Source organism: Lithobates pipiens, unplaced genomic scaffold, assembly GCF_037356315.1.
Source record: "Lithobates pipiens isolate NorthernLeopardFrog02 unplaced genomic scaffold, aLitPip1_a1.2 Scaffold_19, whole genome shotgun sequence".
Lineage (NCBI taxonomy): Eukaryota > Metazoa > Chordata > Amphibia > Anura > Ranidae > Lithobates > Lithobates pipiens.
Window position 1 is genome coordinate 246,846,460 of NW_027507764.1, and position 19,275 is coordinate 246,865,734.

The following is a 19,275-nucleotide window of genomic DNA, read 5'->3' on the forward strand; positions in this document are numbered from 1 at the left end:
CTGAGGATGATGGGTTGATAGGTAAAGGGCACCATTTTTTTAAAAGACATATTTTAAGAGGCAGCATCAGAATCTTCTTCTTTTTTTTTTTTCCCTGTTTAAAAGTATGTTAACTATCATTATCTTTGATATTGTTATTCATTTTCTGACTAGCTGATTGTGTCATTTAGAAAGTCTTATCTAAGCTAGACAATCGGCTTCTTCCTGTTCTTCACGGACAACGCTATCTCACGTTATGTGAATTTGCTAAGCTGTTTTTTACTTCCTGAAAAGGTTGTCAGTTGTTCTTAGACAGGCATGCTTAGACTTGCCCTACCCTTCCTATACTTCACAGAACACGATCTCCTCCTGTAGTTTTTGCCTCATTTTGGATAGCAGACTTTCTACAGTGTAGAGCCACGTGGTTGTTTCTGCATGGCACTAAGCATGATGTGACACTGTGCACGTTGTGGTACACACCCAGCTGCTGTGAACGCCGAAGGGAGATGGAGAAGAAATATGAAAGAAATGGGGTACAAAAGAACATTTTTGAAAGTTTGGAAAGATACAGATTGATTTCTGTTGCTCGTTACATGTGAGTAATGAGTTGAAGGCTCTGTTTTCATTAGTGCGACTTTGGACACACAGTCGCATCGCAAATCACAGCCCATTGATTTTCAATGGCAAACGCTCCCATCTTTGTGACTTTGAAAAGGTGCCTGCACTGCTTTAATACAACTTTTAATGCAACTTAGATCCAGAGTGTAAAGTTGGATAAGAGCTGCACTCAGTCGCTCTCTATATATCGCACAGTGGAAATATAGCCTAATGCTAGAGTGTGACGTGAGTGCAGCTTTGAACCAACTTTACACTCTGGATCAAAGTCATATCAAAAGTTGCATCAAAGTAGTGCAGGTACCTTTTTAAAAGTCGCATAGATGGGAATGGGTACCATTAAAATCAATGGGCTGTGACTTGTCATGCGACTGGACACATAGTCACATGACAAGTCATATTAATGGAAACTTAGCCTTAGTGTGGTTGCCTGTACAATGATCATTGTAGACTGAGAGCTGAGACCCCAGAGCACTTCCAGTTACACTGACAGTTCCAATCAGCAGTCAAGAAGTTAAAAATGAGTAGTTCTGCTGAAACCAAACCACGGTCAGGTAGACCAACTAAAATTTCAGCCACAACTGCCAGGAAAATTGTTCGGCGAGCAAAAAAACACCCACAAATAACTTCAGGTGAAATACAGGACTCTGAAAACATGTGGTGTGGCTGTTTCAAGGTGCACAATAAGGAGGCACTTGAAGAAAGATGGACTGCATGGCCGAGTCGCCAGAAGAAAGACATTACTACGCAAATGCCACAAAGAATCCTGCTTACAATACGCCAAACAGCACAGAGACAAGCCTCAAACCTTCTGTCACAAAGTAATTTGAAGTGATAAGACCAAAATTTAGCTTTTTGGCCATAAACACAACATTTGGGAAGGAGTCTACAAGGCCTATGATGAAAGGTACACCATTCCTACTGTGAAACACTGAGGTGGATCGCTGATGTTTTGGGGATGTGTGAGCTACAAAGGCACAGGAAATTTGGTCAAAATTGATGGCAAGATGAATGCAGTATGTTATAAGAAAATACTGGAGGAACATTTGCATTCATCAGCCAGGAAGCTGCACATGGGACGTACTTGAACATTCCAACATGACAATGATCCAAAACACAAGGCCAAGTCGACCTGTCATTGGCTACAGCAGAATAAAGTGAATGTTCTGGAGTGGCCATCTCAGTCTCCTGACCTCAATATCATTGAGCCACTCTGGGGAGATCTCAAATGTGCGGTTCATGCAAAACAGCCCAAGAATTTACAGGAACTGGAGGCTTTTTTGCCAAGAGGAATGGGCAGCTTTACCATCTGAGAAGATAAAGAGCCTCATCCACAAACACCACAAAAGACTTCAAGCTGTCATTGATCTTAAAGGGGACAATACATGGTATTAAGAGCTGGGGTATGTAAACTTTTGATCAGGGTCATTTGGGTAGTTTCTGTTGTGATTATGATTTAAAAAGAGTAAACACAGTTGATTTGATAATAAATGGCTTCAGCCAAACACTAACCATGAGTGAAAGAAACGTTATTTGTGCTATCATTCATATACTCTGAAAAGTGGCCAAGAAATCATAAATGCTACCAGGGTATGTAAACTTATGAGCACAGCTCTATGTGCCCTGCACCTTCCTCGTGTCCTGTGTGGATGCGCCTTTTTTTTTTTTTTTTTTTTTTTTTTCATTTTCATGAATTAGGATGTACAATGCATCCTTATTGATGAGTGGACACTGGGCGGGAACATATGGATAGCCCCTCCCATCCTGTATACGCTCACTGGAAGTGATGTCACTAGCTTTCAGTAACCACACCCACTGGCTGATTTTGGATTTAAAATGAAGTAGAATTGAAGTCATGTGCCGGCACTGGATACTGCAAAATAAAGGTAGAAAAAACTGATTTTTTTTTTTTTTTTTCATCCTAAGGCTGAACTTGGCTCACATTGCAGGGGAGATTGTTAGGCTGGATTTCCACTTTTAAAATAAAAAAAAATGTATTTTCCATATGTTTTGTGCATTCATACCGGAGGAATCCGCTCGTATAGGTGATGTAAATTGATTTGTATTGCTTGGTGCTTAGCCTGTTCCCCTGGTTGTAGTGGTTGCCATAGACACAGTACAAATCTTTTTTAATAATTGCCCCTCCCAGAGAAATATCAAAGCAAAAACACTTTATGCAAATTCACAAGTTAAGCAAAGCACTAGCTAGCCTGAGTATGAACAAAGAACTTTTTTTTATTTTTTTTTTCCCATCTTGCATTTATTACTCTTAAAATGATGTTGTTATAGCAACTCGGCTTACTTTCACCATGCTGAGCTATTGTCAGCATGGGGAAAAGAAAAACAGATGGAGGTTTTCATACAGAGCTTTGTGCAATGAGTGTAGTCCCCTTTTTATTATACCATTGCATTATTGCTATGGGTGCTTTAAAATATCTTATTATATAATCTGGCTGTCTGAAGAAATAAACATGGATTTCTAGAATTAGTCACTTGAGATTATAGATTTTACAGGTATCCCCTGAATTCCTGTTGATAAGATTACAGCGTACAATTCTATTGCACATTTTAAAAATTAAAGGGCTGTACTTGTAATGAAGCTGGTTATTATTGTGCCCACTGACATCGTTTGGGGCTGCTATTGTGCCCACTGACGACATTGTTTAGGGCTGCCATTGTGCCCACTGACATCATTGTTGGGGGGGGGGGGGCTATTATTTTACCCGCTGACACCATTGCTTGGGGTTATTATTGTGGCCACTGACTGAAGCCAATGCTATTGTACTCAAACTTCTTCAGTGTGTATTGTGATATACATAAGTTTTTGGATGTTGAGGTGCTTTTATAACCTGTTCCTTTTTTAATGGGTTACTTGATTTGACACAATGCAAGAAAATGCACTGCTATTGTGCAGCCCTCTGGATGAGTAGGGGGCTATACTTGAGGCCCTCTATAATTTTCAAGTTGACTGCCACTGATCTTTGAGGTTGGACACTTTTATTTTTATTTTTTTTCTTCCGCTCTAAGTAAAATTCAAGCTATAGTTTTACTATATTTTCTTTGCTAAACCTATTCCTGTAAATCTTTTAATAAAGCGAAAAAAAAACATGTTTTTAAATACTACTCAAGCTGTTCTCTATACAGTAGAGCTGCATTAATCGTTAAGATTGAAATTTCAATTCAACCCCCCCCCCACATGATCTTAATCCAGCATTTCCATGATTCATGTAGTGTAAAGCAGTTCCCTGCTCACAGCTGTCAAAAAAATGCAGTTGGCAATGTTTAACATTGCTCAGCTCTGAAAGAGCGAGAGAAAAACATTTGTATTTTTCTGTTCATTTATAGATCAAAGGGATGAACTTTGATCTGTAAATGAAGTCAGTTTAACTACTTATGTACTGCCTTATGCCGATGCACATCGGCAGACTGGCACAGCTGGGCATAAGCATGTATAGGTATGTTGCCCTTTAAGAGCTCAGCCGTGGGTCGATCTCACGCTGGCGTGCTAGCGACTCGGTCCTGAGCTCTGTGCCCGCGGACCCGATGGCCACCGGTGTCCCGCGATCGGGTCACAGAGCTGAAGAACTGGGAGTGGTAAGTGTAAACAAACCTCTCCCCTTGCTTCCTAGTGAGCCTGTCACTGATCGTCTGTTCCCTGTCATAGGGAACGAAGATCAGTGATGTCACACGCCAAACAACGCCCCTATTACAGTAAAACACACATTAGGTCACACTTAACCCCTTCACTGCTCCCTAGTGTTAACCCCTTCACTGCCAGTGACATTTTTTACAGTAATCAATGCATAATTGCACGGATCACTGTATTAATGCCAATGGTCCCAAAATTGTCGGACGTGTCCGCCATGTCAGTTACTAGTAAAAAAAAAAAATTATTAATAATTAAAAGGCCATAACTATCCCCTATTTTGTAGACGCTATAACTTTTGCACAAACCAATCAAACGCTTAATTTGATTTTTGTTTTTTGTTTATATACCAAAAATATGTAGAAGAATACGTATCGGCTTAAACTGAGAGAAAAAAAAATGTATATTTTTGTTTATAGCGCAAAAAATATAAACTGCAGAGGTGATCAAATACCACCAAAAGAAAGCTATATTTGTAGAAAAAACAGGATGGCAATTTTGTTTGGGGCCACGTCGCACGACCACGCAATTGTCAGTTACAGCGACGCAGTGCCGAACCGCAAAAAGGGGCCTGGTCCTTTTTAGCTGCAAAATGGTCTGGGGCTTAAGTGGTTAAAGCAACCTTGTCAAGTAAAATAACTAAATAAATTTGGGGGGGGGGTGATTTTATTAAATTGTTCCTCAATTTAACCCCTTATTAACCCCCGACTTAATAATAATCAGCCTTAACTCCTTCCTGCTGATAGTTTAGAAAAAAAACTAAAAAAATATTAACTAAAACTTTTGTTTGCTTTGTTTAGTAATATTTTTACACCTTTATTATTTATCACGTTTTGTTTGTAAAATAACTTTTCAGTGCTTTGTACCATTGCTGACAGCTGAAGTGTAAACAGAAAAAAAGTTGCAGTAGGTATCGGTAATTGGTATCGGCGAGTACTAAGAAAAAAACACCCGACTATAACTTAAAGGGTCACTAAAGGGGAAATTTTTTTTTTTTTTTTTTTTATAGCAAACCTGCTATACTTGCCTCCACTGTGCAGCTCGTTTTGCACAGAGTGGCCCCGAACCTGCTCTTCTGGGGTCCCTCGGCGGCTGTCTTGACTCCCTCCCGCAAGGACTCCACAACTTCACGCGAGCTCCCTCGCATGATGTGGAGTGCTTGCGGGCACGATCCTGTGATACAGATAGCGGCCGTAGCCACTCACTATATCACTCAGCCCTGCCCCCCGGCACGCCGCATCATTGGATGTGATTGACAGCAGCGCGAGCCAATGGCTGCTTTGCTTTCAATCCATCCACTCTAGCCAATCAACGGCCAGGGTGAGCGGCGGAGAGGACGTCGGGGGCGAGCGCGGGACTTTTCGAGGGGTCTGGTAAGTTAAACAAGGGGGATGGGGGGGGGGGGGTGGCACTGTCGGATGTTTTTTTCAACTGAACGCATAGAATGTATTAAGGTGAAAAAACTTTTACCTTTACAACCCCTTTTTATTGGTTATTTATTTTTTATTTCTTTACACATTACATTTTCCATTACATTTATTTAAATTTGATTGAAGTAAAGAATATTATTATGTCTTATTTTATTGTGATCTCGTTTGATAACCTAATGTTCAGGGGTTGTAAATCTTTAAAATTAAAGTTCGTTAGAATTATGATCTTTATTCTAAGCAAAACAAATTGTGATTCTTATTTTATCCACAATCGTGCAGCTCTACTATACAGTAGTTATCCAGAACGGCATTCTTATTAGCAATAGCTTTAAGGGCACTTTCACACTGAGGCGCTGGGGCGTCGGCGGTGAAGCACCGCTTTTTTAGCGATCAAAAAGCATTCCGTGAGCAGGCGATTGTCAATCACTAGATCTAGAGCTGTGAACGGGGTGGAAGCAGCTGGCTCAGGCTCTCAGCAGCTCACTAAGAGGCTGAGCCAGGTCCAGGCTTCTGGGTGGATATTGACCATATGGCCGGGATCTTTTTAGAACATGGACTGGCTCTGTGACATCAGCCGACAATGGGCTCAGTCCACTGTCAGCTGAAAATGGGTCACAGGAGTGCAGAACAAGCTTTGCTCTACTGATTCCCAGGAGACGTACAGCCAAAAGAGCTAAAGATGTGCAACTTGTTGAGCAACTGTCCAGAAGACCAAATTCAGTTCTGATGACCCCTTTGAGGCATTTCAGTTGGCATTCACTTGCCTTTTTTGAGAACAGAATCTCTTTGGGCACACACTTACCAGTGGCATGCCCAAACCTCCAGGTTCTCACTCTCGTTGGCCACTTCAATGCAGTAGATCTGTTGAGACAGAAGCACCCCAGTATTCTGGTACATCTGTAGTATTTTTGTCTATTGAATAATATGGCTGTGCTGTATTTTTTCCATCTATCCACTCTTTTACCATTTGCAAAGCACAGCCACATTGGAAGGAAGACCGTGTTCTGATGTGGCTCTTGTACTTTTATGGCAGTGGGATTTACATATAGATAAGTATATATCTCTTCTCCCCCCCCATATACTTTTTTGTGATTTACGGGTGATGGTTCTGCAGTAAACGGTTTCATGATGCCGTTTAACAAACACATTAGCATTTTTTTTTTTTTCACTTGTTCTTATCTGGTAAGGAATTTGCAGATCTAGATGGAAACAGATTTTGTTTTGCATGACCGACCTACTAAAATAGCTCAGATTTCTTTTAATTGCTGGCATGAACTATGTCACTGTTCAAATATCTTACTAAGTTTTGAGTCCAAAAAGCCTCAAATCAAAAATTGGCTTTGAATGTGTAATATTTTTGGCTCTCCAATCATCCGGATAAGGTTCAGAGATCTTTTAAGGGACACACGACTTCTGAAGCATTAATATAATCAAATTTAAATGGTCAATACACTGATCAAATATTAGAATTTTTACTGTTGTGGTATATTTCTTGTTTTAAAAGAATTGATTTATATCAAGGCTGAACAAATCCCAGGAGCTAGGTAGCCAAAATGCCATACCCATGCCACCCGATTCTGGTGCGGACAAAAAGGGTCCTGCATGAGTTTGGTGCGAATTAAGCCATACAAATCCATGGCTCAAATTGCACCTCAGAGATGCTGCATTTGATTCGCGCAAGAATGTGCATTGATTCCTTTGCAAATTATTATACATGGTGTCCCGTACCACATCGGTGTGAACCCGGGCTTAATTCTATGTATGTCTTCACACTGGTCTCTCGTGATTCCGTTGTGGTGCTTAAAAAAAAACAAAAAAAAAAACGCACCTACCTGTTGAAATGCATTGAAAACACAGCAAGCAATAATTAATCAATAATGCACCTCTTAGGTTTTTGCTGGGGTTTTTGAGTCACATGACCAATGAAAAACGCACCATAAGCTTGGCAAAATCACGTGAAAATCGCGGCCGGTTTTCAGCACTATTGTCTGCACCTTTTTTTTTTTTCTTTTATCTGCAAAATACCGAAAAATTTGCCCGACATGTTTCGGCCGCTGGGAATTTCACTAGCTCCTGGATTGGATAGACTTGTTCCTGAATTCCATATAAATATGTTCTCACCTCACATATATTACTTTTGTTGTTCTTCTATAAGTACTACATGCTTTTTATTCATTTATTTTTATTAGCTGGAGTTTTACAATGAACTAGAATTCTTAGTTTTAAATCGCATCACATTTTGTTGCTTTGTAGCCTGAAATAAAGATACATGTTTTTTTTTTGTTTGTTTTTTATCAAGCTGTCAGAACAAGTCAGAGGAAAAAAAATAAATAAAAACATTCAAAAACAGAATTGCTGAGTTGAAAAAAGGATCACCCCCCTTGTGTCAGTAATTTGCTGAACCACCTTTTTGCTTTAATTACAGTCTTCAATCTATTGCCTGTATGTCTCTAACTTTGTACATCTAGACTTTGCAATATTTTCCCACTCTTCGTTGCAAAACTGCTCAAGTTTAGTTAAATTTGATGGTGACCGTTTTTGTAGACTGCAGTTTTCAAGTCATTCCACAGATTTTCAGTGGGGTTTAAAGTGTTCGTAAGGGGGGGGGAAGTGATTCTGTTCCCTTTTTATAGCAGATTATACAGCACAGCGCTTGTGCTGTCTGTGCTCCTCTCTAAGCTGTAAAAAAAAAAACCTGGCTGATCCTGGCACTTCCTATGTCCCCCCCCATGTGCTGACCATAATGGCTGCTAAACCCCAATCACCGTGGTCAGTTAACATCCCTTTGTCATCTGCAGCTCTCCTCTGTCCCCCTCAAACCCCCTCCCCCACCTGTCAGCTCCATGTCTGTGTCCTGTTGTCTTGACCCCTCCCCCGTCCTGCCGCTATTAGTAGAAAATAATAAAATATTACAAATTGTCACTGCCAGCCCCTCTATTATATCTAGGCATACCACACTTTTATAAGTGTTTTTTTTTATTAAAACGGAGCTTGTAAATGGCTGTAAAAAAAGGTATCTTCAGGCTGTTCACGGAGCTCCCGGCCTGTCTCCTACTCGGATCCAGGGCTACAGTGGGAGGGGCTAAGCGGCCATGTGGCTTCTCCAGCTGATGTCAGAGGGAGAGCTTGGCCCCTCCTGCTTCAGCCTCAGATTGGAGTAGGAGACCGTCTGGGAGTCACGTGACCGGCCTGAAGATGGCTGTAAAAAAGTATTTGCTAGCTTTGTTTTAATAAACCCCCCCCTTTTTTTTTTTTTTTTTTTTTTTTTTTTTTGTGGTACGCCTAGATATAATAGAGGGGCTGGCAGTGAATTCCATTCCTGTGGTAAGAACCACTTTTAAGTCTGGGCTCTGACTAAACCAAGCAAGGACTTTCACCTTTTTCTCCTTCAACCACTGTCTGGTCATTGTCATGTTGGAAGGTAAACCTTCTTCCCATTGACAACGTTCTGGCAGAGGGCTGCAGATTTTCCACAAGAATTTGATGGTATTTTACCCCTTCCATTTTTCTTCTATCCTGACAAGTGCTCCAGTCCCTGCTGTAGAGAAATGCTCTCATAACAGGATATTACTATCTCCATGCTTTACTGTAGGAATGGTGTTATTTAGAAGGTGAGCGGTATTGGATTTCTGCCAGACATATCGTTTTTGCCTTTTTCCATGTGGCCTTTAGAATCTTCAAGGTGCATTTTGGCAAAGCTTAGTAGTGACTACATGTGGCCTTTCTGTTTTTTTTTTTTTTCTTGCAAGCCACATCTGTGGAGAATTTATGATATTGTTGTTGACCAGTTTCCCCCTACCTTTTTATCCAGTTTGGAGCAACGTCTTGATCCAGAGAGGGTCTGTGTTGTACCAAATACCTTCCATTTCTTGTTAGACTTTACTATGATTCGAGGCATTGATAAAGCCTTTGAAATTGTTTTGTATCCATCTCATTGACAGTGCCTTGACACCCATAGTTGTTTGCTTCAGTTGCACTATCGGGGACTGAAATGCAGAAGGAAAGCCTTTGTCATCAAAATGACCACAGCTGATCACAGTTGAAAGTGAAATGGCTTTGTGTGACATTGGAAGGTGATTAGCTACACCTGATTGAGTTTACAAGTCATTTTTAGTAGGTGGGTGATCCTCTTTTTTTCCAACTCACTGATTCTGTTTTTTTTTTTTTCCTGACATTGGGGGTTATTTATGGCAAAGGCAAATCCACTTTCCACTGAAAGTGCATTTGGAAGTGCAGTCACTCTAAATCTAAGGGGTAGATCTGAAATAAGTGGAAGCTCTGTTGATTTTATCATCTAATTATGTGCAAGCTAAAATGCTGTTTTTATTTGACTTGCATGTCTCCCTCGGATCTACAGTGACTTTACTTTCAAGTGCACGTGCAGTGCAAAGTGTATTTTCCTTTCGTAAATAACCCCCTGGGTGTCATATCTTTCACTTGGATGTTTATAGGTTGCACTGAGTAAATACAGCTGGATAAAACAAAAACTGAGTCGGTCTTCATTTAAGGTGTGATTCTTTTCTATACCCACTGTATGTACACAAGCCTCAAAAAGATTTTTTTGGTTTTGTTTGTTTGTACTGCAGATGGGAATAGTGGCTGGAGATGCCCTGCTTGTCAAAATGTCTCTTCTCGGGCTCCAAGTATTTATATCTGCTTTTGTGGTAAGTGTGATTTTTATCCCCTGATTTGAGTATGGTGTATTGTAATTTTGTGTACTTGTCTAATATTCTATTGTCTGCTTCAGGTAAAGTAAATCACCCTGAATGGAATAGAAATGAAATTCCCCATAGCTGTGGGGAGCTCTGTGGAAAGAAACGCTCTGGCCTTGATTGTCCTCACATCTGCAACATGTAAGACCTGCTATGTGCGTTGTGTCATACTGATTTAAAGCTATCGTCTTAAAGCGGTTCTTAACTCTCAAAAAATAAGTTGGCAGCTATAAATCTTGTAGCCGCTGACTTTTAATAAAAGGGCCCTTACCTCTCCCAGGAACCAATGCTGTCCTCACCTAGGCTAGTTCTTTACTAGCCTTCAGGTTTCCGGCACCAGCATCTTGGGCATCTGTGGGTAGTTGGCTGTGCTGCTTGCGACTTCAGTCGACTAGCCACTGCACATGCCTGAGCAGCACTGCGCTTTTGTGAATGGTCCCACAGTCTTCATTTCAAAATAATTATATGCCAAATGTGGCAGAGTAGGGGGAGGAGGTCTTAACGTAGACCTTCCCCTTTTGGTTGAAAAGTGTGTTTATGCATGTAAGAATGTTTATCTTGCCTCTTTGTATGTGTATTGGCAAGTGTTATCACCCTGTGTTTGTCTACATCTTTGTGTGTTATATGAAAAAATATGGGCAAAACACATGTGTTGTGGAAAAGGTGTTAAAACATTCAGGTCATAATTGTAAGTATACCGTTTTGAATGCACAACTATTGTTTGCTGAATTTTACAGATTTGAATTATTAAATTTTTTTCTTGGGGGCGGCATACAGCACCAGAAACATTAGTTACCTGTAATGGTGTACTACTGTGTCCTGCAGACTTCAAATTATTGTCCCACAATGCAATGATTTGTGAATGGGCAGGGGAGATACTGTAGTTCATCTGCTTCTCTTGGCAGGCGATCTTTCTCAGCTGTCGGCGCCTAGATGCAGTGGATGTGTTAAACGGCACAGTGTTGCATGCATCCCTGTGCTGGCAGTCCCATCACTGTCAGTTGGGGCGCATTGGCTGCACTGACACAGCCGCTGCTCTCAATGTGACATACGTGGGGGTGCATTGCCCCGAATGCACCTAGGGTGCATGAATTAATATGTACGGGGCTTAAAAGTTTACATTGCTCTGGTTTAAGAAATAAACCTGTTTAGCCTTGGTTGGTACTTGGTATACATGTCTAGAATGAACTGCTGATGTGTGTGTGTGTGTGTTCTGCCAATATGAACAACATAGTAAATGATGATTTGCAAGCTGGGCATTTATAATCTAATTTTGTTTCACACTCTGTTCAGATGCTGATTGGTCAAAGAGTTTGCATACAGCAAGCTTGTTTTTGAATGTGTGCGCTATTGTGCTGTGATCCTTATCCTTCATCCACTACTGGGCGGTCTACTAACTGGAAGCATGCACATATCATTGTAGACTAGTGGAATAAGGTTACGTTTATGGTTAATATCAACCCTGAATGTTGCACCTTCAAAAACCAGATAACAACTGCAAGTTTTTGAAGGTTTATTTCCCATCAGGTTCTTTTTAATATGAGAACGATTAGTTGAATTTCACTTGAGGCACTTATATAAATAACTATTTTGTGTAACTATTTTTAATCGTGAAACCTTTTATTTTTTTCATTCAGCCTCTGTCACCCGGGACCTTGCCCCTCCTGTCCTGCTTTTGTGACAAAAGCCTGTGAATGTGGTAGAACCAGGTAAGTGTGCCAGCTCATTTTTGATGCTGGAAATGTTGACTCATCAGGATCATTTGCCTGTGGGTTTGTTTTTGTTTGAGGCTTTAGAATTTGCAGCACACTTTTACTAAGATTATGATGGAAACAACCAATTTAAACCTCATGTGGCTCTTTAATAGTTCCCAGTGAGTGATTGATAAATAGCTTTGGCTTCTCTTCCCCCAAAATTAGTATGGCAGACAACTTGCAGACAGTCTAGGCATTCTGAATGGCACCTGCGATCTGCTGATCATGGGTACAATGCTTTCTAGGCTCATACAAAAAATAAATAAATAGTAAATGCATTTTTTTTTTAACTTGCAAATAATGTGGTGTGTGTGTGTGTGTGTGTGTGTGTGTGTGTGTGTGTGTGTGTGTGTGTATACATACATACATTTATTTTTATTTTCCTGTGAACTTATCCTTTAACGTTTTTGTGCATTCATTTGGTATGGCCCACATGCTGCAGTATGTGGCAAGAATCCTTTGCTCAAATATTTTGTGCTAAAAGTTGCCTTTTTCTTCCCTTCGCAGAAACTTGGTGGGTATGTGTGTGTTACCGCACAATAAAATCAATTCTTCTTGCTGGCAAGTGATTGACTGTTGTCTGGGAAATTAGTTGTTGGTGCTTTCGAGTTTTATTAAGGTTTTACCTGGTAGCTCGATTTCATGTAGTCTGTTATTGATTTTTTTTTTTTTATTTTTTTTTTTTTTTTTTTTTTGTGTGCTGCACAGATCAAGCCAAAATACTTGGCACTTGATGATAATTACTAATATATATACTGTTTTCTTGTTTTGACCACATGGATTATCAGCAGAGCTATAGCATCTGAGACCACCAATGTCTACTAATAATGCCAAAAAACGCTGCTTTGTTTGCTTTTTGCATCCTCCATTGGAGATAATTAATTTAAAAAAAAATCTTTTTTTCACTGTTGCAATAACATCAGTAAAGCTGTACTGCTTTAATTCAGCATGTCAAATAGGTTTTCATAATAATTTCAGTTGCACTCCTCCTCCAACTTAATGACCATATGGAGTGTATGTGCATTTGTTTCTCTTGGCATCCTGGCGGTGACATATGACAGTGTAATGAGTAATATGGAAATGTAATTAACATTGTGCTGTCAATTCTATGAAAAAACATTGATGCACTTAGTTTATTTGAATTGTAAATAAATTTGCTCCTATTGTGCTTCTTTCTTTGCTAGTGTCCTAGGAGGATGGGCGCCTGCTCTTCTGAGAAGTTTTTTTACTAGATTATTATTATTTTTTTGCCTTAGATTTTATAAAAGCTTCTGGTGAGACTCATTCTCTGCAGGTTCACTTTAAGCCTATGGATTGGGCAGGGATGATCTGGAATTTTAAGCATTGGCAGTTTGGATCATCTGGTTTCCAATATTACATATAAATATATAGTATACACCATTCCTTAATCCTTCATAATGTGAAATATACTATATTGACAGCGCTAGATAAATCATTACTTTACAGAAAATGGAAAAAAAATAAATGACAGTTCACAATCTCCGAAGAATCCATCAGAGTGTAAAGTCCTAAAAAGTGGCTATGAACTATTGACTTAAATGTTCAAAAAGTGAGGGAAGAAGTCCATCTCCAAGCCATCCACCAAAAACGCCAGTGTGAATAAACTGCACGCTCGGTGACACTCCTTATGGTAATACACTTACCAAAATTCTAAGGATTACAGGCACATCTAATAATTGCTGGCTCCTGGGGTTCCTCAACAATACGCTTCTGGTTTAACAATTCTCCACTCAGCACAGATTCACATATAGGAGAGATCAGAGACACAATCCATAGTGCAAACTGATTTTAATAGGTAAAATTCTTGTGCGCTCTTTAAAAAACATACGTACACAATTTAAGATATATCCTGTCACTCGCAGCGGTCAAGGTTTGTCTCACCGCAATCCTGAGTCCAGAGATGGTACACGGTCTCAGCAAAAGCGGCGGGTCCTGGGAAAAAACTCAAACCCTCTCTCTGTGGTGACGTACAGCTGCTCGGTCACGCCCATACGCGTTTCATCACTACGTCTTCATCTGTGGGCGTGGCCGGGCAGCGCAGCGAGAGGCGAGCGGACAATGGAACACTCCTCCGGCCCGCCCCCTCCTCACTCGTAACACTGTCCCCAAGTTTTTTCCCGGGACCTGCCGCTATTGCTGAGACCGTGTACCATCTCTAGACTCAGGATTGCAGTGAAACAAACCTTGACCTCTGCGAGTGACATGATATGGGATATGATATATCTTAAATTGTGTACATATGTTTTTTAAAGAGCGCACAAGAATTTTACCTATTAAAATCAGTTTGCACTATGGATTGTGTCTCTGATCTCTCCTATATGTGAATCTGTGCTGAGTGGAGAATTGTTAAACCAGAAGCGTATTGTTGAGGAATCCAAGGAGCCATTAACTATTAGATGTGCCTGTAACCCTTTGAATTTTGGGTGGTGGAGAATTGTTTAACTGGAAGCGTATTTTTGAGGAACCCCAGGAGCATTGATGCATTCACAGTGACCATGAGATAAAACCATTTTCAGGAATATTCCGTTATCTCATAGTTTTGCAAATCTATTTACATTACAAATTGTATGATTATTTGAAGAGAAATGCATCTGTTCCCCACTGTAAGTGTGAGGAGGAAGGGCAAGCAGTAAAAAGTGAAACCTAAGCGGTTATAAACCTTTTGATCTTTCCGCACATAACTTGAAGTGCTTTATTCCTCCCTTGAGGAGCAAAATGGCATCTGGTTGTAAAAGAAACCCAGTTTGGGAATATTTACTAATCTGACAGTTTATTATTCTAAATGGCAAACTTTCATTTTGTTTGCAAGTATTACAGATTCTAACTACCAGCAAGAATGAATCTTTAAATTTAAAGAACACCTGATTCTTTTTTTTTTTTTTTAATCCTAATGCATTCTATGCATTAAGATAAAGCCTTCTGTGTGCAGCAGCCCCCCTAAGGTCACTCTGTCCAGCGATGTCCACGAGTTTCCCAGCAGTCTGAGAATCTCTCTCCTGAAACAGCAGCGGCGCCATTGGTTGAAAGTCAGCTAGCCAATTAAGGGAGAGAGGGGGTCGGGCTGAGTCAGGGTTCTGTGTCTGAATGGATACGGAAATGTGACTTGGCTCGGGTGCCCCCATAGCAAGCTGCCTGCTCTTGGGACACTGAAAAGGAGGGAGGGGCCAGGAGCACAGAAGAGGGACCCAAGAAAAGGAGGATCTGGGCTGCCCTGTGCAAAACCACTGCACAGAGCAGGTAAGTATAACATGTTTGTTATTTTTATAGGGGAAAAAAACAAGACTTTACAATCGCTTTTAAATCCAATCCACCCCGTTTCTCATTCATATAAAGAGGATTGCAAGAGAATCTCCATGGCGTCGACTATTTTTATTTTTTTCTTAAATTTGGGGTATAAAATTTACACTCAATCGGTTTTTTTAGAGCATGCAATGCTGTTCAGAAATGCTGCCGTGGCATGCGTTCCAAGGACTGGAGGTGACGTTACTGGAAGTCCCCACCTAACATGTTTCACCCCTCCCACAGGGTGTTTTTTTTGGGGGGGGGGGGGATCAGTTCTGTTGGGTGATAGGAGCAGTATAGGAAGGGGCCACATTTTTAGCAGCTAATGGCAGGGATGTGGAAGGGAAGCAGGGGAAGAAAAAGTAGAGAAACTGTGGCGGGTCAGTGATGTTTACCATGAGTTTTTATAGCGGGGGGAAGAATGCCGGGTCTGTACAGTGTATGGTCCTGTGTATCCTCGATGGGTGCCTCTGTTTGTCGCGGGGGCGTCCGCCCCAGCTCCCTGTTGCAGTCTTCTTGGATGGCTTACCACTCCTTCCCTTCCACCACTAACAAACAAACATACTTTAGTGAGTATTTTAGCCCTTCAGGGGATGTATCTGCCCCTGGTGTACCCTTTAACCATATGACTCATTATATAATTTTAACTTTAGAAACATGACGTGTCTTCTCCTGATGAGTGGTCTTGAACCACGAAACGCGTCGAGCTACCAGCCATCTTATATTCACCAATTTCATTGGACAACATATGAATTACTCTTTTAACAGGATTTTTGAGGTCTGAGATCGGGCAGGCATGATCGAGCAATAATTGTTTACCTGATTTGACACTGGTGGTCCCTTGATTGTACCAAGCAACGATATTTGCACCATTTTTATTACTTGTTCTACCTATCTTGCCATTTGATATCATAGTCTGTATGTTCTCACTGTTTATCAGTGTCCCTATTCATTCTGGATATTTTGTCAAGTATTAATAGGATACTGTTTAATACCATTGTTTTGTATATGAATTATTAAACCGCTTATTTATCCACCATTTTGTGTTGTCTTGCAAACCATGTGCTTTATTTAAAGTCCCAACTCCTTTTCTTTCAAATCGCTAGCAATTCGCCTGCGTGCTGAAAAATATATAGTCATAATGACAGGGATGGAAATACACCAGGCCGTAATTTCATTTAAAGTCCCAAATTTTTCCGTCTTCCCCCCTTTTTCTTCTCACAATGCTATGTGTGGTGGGAAACTAACACTGCACATCACCCTGAACACACCATCTCCACCATGAAACATGATGGTGCCAGCATCATGTTGTCAGGATGATTTTCTTCAGCATGGACAGGGAAGCTGGTCAGAGTTGATGGGAGGATGGATTGAGCCAAATACAGAGCAATCTTAGAAGAAAACCTGTTAGAATCTGTAAATGACTTGAGTGGGGTAGAGGTTCACCTTCCAGCAGGACAACAACCCTAAACATACAGCCTGAGCTACAATGGATTGGTTTCTGTGCAACGCTGGTAGAGACCCCCCCCCCCCCCCCCCCCAAATAATGCAGCTGTAATTGCAGTGATGGGGGTTCTACAAAGTACCGACTCGGAGGTGTTGAAGACAAATGCATGCCACACTTTTCACATATTTGTGTTAATTTGTAAAACCATTAATCATTTGCCTTCCACTTCACAATTATGTACCACTTTGTGTTGGTCTAGCACAGAAAATCCCAATAAAAGAAATCTAAGTTTTTGGCTATAACATGACAAAATATGGAAAATATTTAAGGGGTATGAATACTTTTTCAAGGCACTGTAAGTTTCATGTTTCTAACGAATGTTGAGTTCAACAAGGACATTCACAGTCCAATCATCGCATAACAGAAGCATGACAACATGTTCGCTATACAGATGAACAATGACTTTTGTCAATCAATTGCATGGATATAAAAACAGAAAAATGTTTCCTTCAGATATCAAATGAGACCAGGATGACATTGTACCCCCTGAGTAGTCTGAATAATAAGATGCCAGGGGGTTAATTATTACCAACTCCCTGACAAAATTGTAATAGAAATCACTTTACAGTGAAGTTTTGTATCACCATACATGGCTAGCTTCACACTTATGCAGATGCCAGAATATGTACCGGTAAAAATCATGCTGCACTGCTCTTTGGTAGACTGATGGATTCAGTCTTGATGGCACCCCAAAGCATCTAAAAACACTGCATTGATCAGACATCAGCAGCAACAATTGGCCAATAAGTCTCAGGGCCATTTCACAGCACATGCAGACCAGTGCATTTTTTTTTTTTTTTTTTTATCTGCATCAAAAACACATGGACAGTAGATATATGGTTTTCAATGGCATAGTTCACAGCAGTGCTTGCAGTGCTAGCAATTCCAGGAAAAAAAATTGAAAATGCAGAATTTTTTCTGGACTGTACTGGAATGCTGTAAAACGCACTGGATTTCACGTAAACGCACTGAAATGCACGTGTTCTTATTTAAGGTTAAGATAAGAGGAGTAATAAAATGTACTAGAACGCATCAAAAACGTGCATGCAGAAAAGCATTTGAAACGAATCCTTTCTATAGTGTGAACCAGCCCCCATGATACTTGAGTATGACGAGCAATCGTCCATGCAGCTCCCAAGTAAAAGTGTGTCTCTCTATTCTAATTTTGTCATCTGTTATGACTAACTATTCAAGATGCATAAGACTACTCTCTCACTGGGGCGGCATTGGCGGTAAAGTGCCGCTAATTTTGGCGGCTCTTTACCGCTGTTATAGCAGCAGTTTTCGGCTGCTAGCAGGGAGTTTTTAACCCCTGCTAGCCGTCGAATAAAGGTTTAAAAGCGCCCCAGAAAAGCAATGCTGCCCATTGATTTCTATGACAGGGGAAAACACTGCTCCTCCCACTGCCCCATAGATGCTGCTTGCAGGACTTTTTCCTGTCCAGCAAGCACACCGCCCCAGTGTAAGAGCACTGGGGTGGCTTGAGGCACTTTTCAGGCGCTATGTTTAGCGCAAAAAACGCCTGAAAAGCTCCCCCGTGTGAAAGAGGTCTAAATGTATCTAATTCAGTAACCCATTCAGCTAGGGAGAGTATCTGTGATGATTGCCAGTGTCAGGGAATAACCACACTGGCAGTAGTGCTAAAGTAGCATAAGACCTCATTTCTTACTCAACAAAATAACCAAAAACTAAAGGGAATTTCCTTTTTACTACGAATTACCCAAATAATCGAAACCCACACGATTAAATGGGAGAAAGACTTTGCTCAAGAATTCTCTTGGGGACCAATGGGGAAAAAAGCCATTCAGATATCCAGTAAATCTTCTGCATGTATGAACACTGGGATAATGCACAAAAAAATACTGAATAGATGGTATTTGACCCCATGCATATTATCAAAAATGTATCCCTCTACATCTGAAGTGTTGGAGATGTAACACATATTATGCACATATTTATAGAGCTGTAAAAACTTGCAAAGCCTCTGGAACTCAATTGCTTCATTTATAGCAGACCTTACGGGAAATCTAACCAAACTTACTCCAGCCACAGCTTAATGCCACATACACACGATCGGAATTTTAGCCAGCAAAAGACCGATGAGAGCTCTTGATCGGAAAATGCGACCGTGTCTATGCTCCATCTGAATTTAGCTGTCCGAATTCCGCCAGCAAAAATCTGAGAGCATGTTCTCAATTTTTCAGACTGAAAAACGTTCTATTGGAAATTCCGATCGTGTGTGTGTGTGTGTGTGTGCAGTTCCGACTCAGATTCAACTGAGATGGAAGCTATTGGCTACTGGGTATTGAACTTCCTTTTTCTAGTCCCG

At 40.6% G+C, this 19,275-nt stretch overlaps 1 protein-coding gene across 1 annotated transcript in view; it reads left to right on the top strand.

Moving 5' to 3' along the window:
- Nucleotides 1-19,275, top strand: part of NFX1 (nuclear transcription factor, X-box binding 1) — a 167,133-nt gene that overhangs the window by 26,022 nt on the left and 121,836 nt on the right. Inside the window, exons 4-6 of the mRNA XM_077491886.1 lie at nucleotides 10,257-10,334; nucleotides 10,418-10,523; nucleotides 12,020-12,091. Of these exons, the coding sequence (XP_077348012.1) occupies nucleotides 10,257-10,334; nucleotides 10,418-10,523; nucleotides 12,020-12,091 (256 nt within the window). The remainder of the gene's footprint in view (nucleotides 1-10,256; nucleotides 10,335-10,417; nucleotides 10,524-12,019; nucleotides 12,092-19,275) is intronic.